Source organism: Populus euphratica, unplaced genomic scaffold (genome assembly GCF_000495115.2).
Source record: "Populus euphratica unplaced genomic scaffold, PopEup_1.0 scaffold128.1, whole genome shotgun sequence".
NCBI lineage: Eukaryota > Viridiplantae > Streptophyta > Magnoliopsida > Malpighiales > Salicaceae > Populus > Populus euphratica.
This window is the reverse complement of record NW_011500015.1, coordinates 446452-450345: the sequence shown is the minus strand read 5'-3', so window position 1 is coordinate 450345 and position 3894 is coordinate 446452. Positions and strand designations below refer to the sequence as shown.

Below are 3894 nucleotides of genomic sequence, written 5' to 3'. Positions count from 1 at the left end.
AAATGTTTCTTTATTGGCTATGGAGATGAAGAATTTGGATTTCGGTTCTGGGATGATCAGAATATGAAGATTATCAAAAGCAGGAACGTGATCTTCAATGAGAAAGTTTTGTACAAAGACAGATTAAGTACAGAAACAGACATGACTGATTCAAATACGAGTCCATAAAAATCTGAATTCATAAAATTAGAAGGACTTTCCGATGTTACCACTCAAGAGTCCTTACAAGAAAATTCAAGCACATCCATACCCATTACTACTATACAAGAAAATACAGAGCTAAATGAACCAGCTATTTGATCAACCGTGGACCATCAGTTCCTTTGGAGTTCAGACTGCCCGAGGAAGTATGGAGAGAAAAAGAAGTACAACTTTCTCATTTAAAGGTCTTTGGGTGTTTCCTATGTGCATTTGAACCATTAACTTATGAAGAATCCTTACATGATGAAAACTCGAGCAAGTAAGAACAAGACTTGAGAGTTAACTAAACTGCCTGAAGGAAAGAAGGCCTTGCAAAACAAGTGGGTCTACAGAGTAAAGACCGAGCATGACGGAAGCAAACGGTTCAAAGCAAGACTTGTTGTAAAAGGGTTTCAGCAAAAGAAGGGGATCGACTATTCTGAGATATTTTCTCCAGTTGTGAAGCTTACAACAATCAGAGTTGTTCTGGGGATAGTAGCTGCAGAAAATTTACATCTTGAACAATTAGATGTAAAAACAGCATTTCTTCATGGAGAATTGGAGGAAGACATTTACATGCAATAACCAGAGGGGTTTGTAATACAAGGAAAGGATAATCAAGTTTGCAAGCTAAAAAAAAGCCTATATGATTTGAAGCAAGCTCCAAGACAGTGGTACAAGAAGTTTGACAACTTCACGTGTAGTTTGGGATACACAAAATGACAGGCTGATCAATGTTGCTATGTCAAACATTTTGACAACTCCTATATCATTCTACTATTGTATGTGAATGATATGTTGATTGCAGGATCCAGCATGGAAGAGATTGACAAGCTAAAACAACAGTTGTCAAAACAATTTGAAATGAAGAATCTGGGAGCTGCTAAATAAATACTTGGCATGAGAATCATCAGAGATAAAGACAGAGACATACTAAAGCTTTCACAGACAGAGTATGTCAAGAAGGTTCTCAGCAAGTTTAGTATGGATAATGCTAAGCTAGTAAGTACACTTCTGGGGAATCATTTCAAGCTCAGTAGAGACCAGTCACCAAAAACTGAGCTAAAATATGGATACATGGATAAGATTCCATACGCCTCAGTTATCGGCTCTTTGATGTATGCTATAGTTTGTACTAGACCAAACATTGCCCATGCAGTGGGAGTTGTAAGCCGATATATGAGCAATCCTAGAAAGCAGCATTGGGAGGCAGTGAAATGGATCATGAGGTACTTAAAAGGTTCATCGGAAACATGTCTTACTTTTACAGTTGGTGATTTGAAACTTAAAGGTTTTGTAGATGCTGATCTAGCAGGAGATATTGATAGCAGAAAGAGTACTACAGTATATATATACACTCTAGGAGGCACTGCTGTTTCTTGGAGTTCTACCTTGCGAAAGATAGTCGCTCTTTTAACGACAGAAGCTGAATATGTTGCAGTCTCAAAATCTACAAAAGAGATAGTATGGCTACAGAGTTTCCTGAAAGAATTGGGCAAAATGAATGGAAAGGGCACTTTGTATAGCGACAATCAGAATGCAATCTTCCTTGCCAAGAATCCAGCATTTCACTCCAGAACTAAGCATATTCAGATCAAATATCACATCATCCGACAATTGCTAGATGATGAGCAATTGTTGCTAGAAAAGATTTGTGGAAGCAAAAATCCAGTTAACATGTTAACCAAAAAAGTTACTCTTAATAAATTGAAGCCGTGTAAAGCTTCAGTTGATCTTCAAAATTAAAAGACAGATCTAGTGCCATTTATGTCCAAGTAGGAGATTGTTATGTATGGACACAAATGGTTGTTGGCAGCCATGTGGTTGCATGGTAAAAGTCAATGGTGGGTGCCTAAACAAAGAAAACGGCAGCCACCATAATTGACTAAATGAAGAAGATTGTCTCCTATATTAGTTATAAAAAGAGGGTGCTATTGAGAGTTGATTATATAGACAAATAGAGAGAAACACAGAGAGAGCTAGAGTGAAAGTTGAGTTGAGTAGAGAAGTTTTTTTCTCCTCCTCCTTGTTTTGTTGTTTGTATTGTTTCTAAACTTGATTAATACAAACTAGTAGCTCTGTAGAGTAGACAAATTACCGAACCATGTAAATTGATGTGTGTTTGATTGCTTAAATGACCTAAAATCACCAACTTCAACCCTGTCACCAGAATCTGCTCAACAAGGTGCCATCAGTAATAGATTCACCCATGAAAGGGACAATTGCATCAACTAGATCTCCTACAAACCCACAATCAGGGGAAAAAAATTAACACCATTAAGAAGCATAAAATCTAAATAAAAATAAACAAAAATGAACATATAAATTACCAGCATATGAAGAAAATGATCTGCTCCTCAATGGAATAAAATATTCTGGTCGAAGTATTGCAGTAATTTCCCTGTATTAATTAGGAACTGAAACCAAATATAACCAATACACCAACAGGAATAGCACAGATATAAAAGAGTCAGTCAGCTCACTAACCTCCTCGGCTTATTCGAATATGCACGACAACATTGGCTCCCTAAAAGAAAAAAATATACGGAAATAAAGGGGCTTAGATGAAGTTATAAAAAGTTGTAAAATATCAAGCAAAGAACAGAAGCAAGTTGATAATAATAAAAAGAACAATATTACCTAAGGTAGTGCAATAACTAAAGCTGCCGACGGCATGCCTACACCCCTTACCATTGCTCAGAAGCTGTACAGATAGATTCTTCTACTTCATTACTTGCTTACGTATACAAATTACTAAATCTCCACATTTCTTACCCAACAATGTCCCAAATTCACTTGTAATTGGAAAATGAGGATTGATTATTCAAAGAAAGGCAGGCAGAGGTACCTCGTTTTGGCCGTAACCTCTCGCCCTCATCGCCGGATGCTTAATTCGCGAGACTGACTGAGACCGTTTACACTAAGGAGATTAGTTTAAAATAAAATTAAAGAATATAAAAAAATAGTGCAGTAATTAATAAGTACCGACGCGAGTTTGCGTCGAATAATTCCCCAGATCATTTCAACAACGACGCCTCAAACCAATCACTTTTATCTTTCTCTATGAAAATTAAAGAAATCAGCTAAAAATAAGTATAATCAGCAGAATGAAGAATGATTTTAATTTTGTTTTTTAAGCGTTACCTTGTGATAGGATTAGAGACAAAGACACAAATTAATCAATGAGAGCAGAAATACTATACAGAAGCTGCTGGGAGAGAGGAGGAGAAGAAGAATTAAAGGAGTGAAGTGAAGAAACGGAAAGAGGTTTTAAATTTGTATTTTAAAATATTTTTAAAAAATATATTAAAATAATATGTATATTTTATTTTTTAAAATTTATTTTTAATATTAAAATAATTAAAAATAATATTTTAATGGTAAACATCAGTTAAGATATTAATTTTTTTAAAATATTTTTATTTAAAAATATATCAAAATAATATTTTTTATTTTTTAAAAATAATTTTTAATGTTACCTTATCAAAATAATTTAAAAATATAAAAAAATAAAAATCTCATGAAACACCTTTTCCAACACGTTTCCAAATGAAAATTTGCCTTTCAATAACAGCCATCAAGTAAACGAGGGCATTTTGGTACAGTTAAGGACAGTTATAGCCTAATCAAATCGAATGTTTTGGAAGCCACCCAACGGCACTGACTGTCTACTTCAATATTAAAATATAGCATAAATAAAAGAAGAGAGGAGAG

General features: G+C 34.6%; 1 protein-coding gene across 3 annotated transcripts; it reads right to left on the bottom strand.

Moving 5' to 3' along the window:
• Positions 1-2328: 2328 nt before the first annotated feature.
• Positions 2329-3453, bottom strand: LOC105141659 (uncharacterized). Of its 3 annotated transcripts, none has more exons than XM_011048942.1 (7): positions 3325-3453; positions 3166-3241; positions 3029-3100; positions 2821-2884; positions 2668-2707; positions 2511-2581; positions 2329-2420 (listed from the first exon to the last, which is right to left on the bottom strand). In XM_011048942.1, exons 2-7 carry the CDS (start codon positions 3199-3201, stop codon positions 2344-2346), a joined length of 360 nt encoding a protein of 119 aa, XP_011047244.1. In that variant the 5' UTR covers positions 3202-3241; positions 3325-3453; the 3' UTR covers positions 2329-2343. The 3 variants fall into 3 exon arrangements, with proteins under 3 accessions (XP_011047244.1, XP_011047245.1, XP_011047246.1); XM_011048943.1 differs by having other exon boundaries at positions 3029-3091; XM_011048944.1 differs by lacking the exon at positions 3166-3241.
• Positions 3454-3894: the final 441 nt, after the last annotated feature.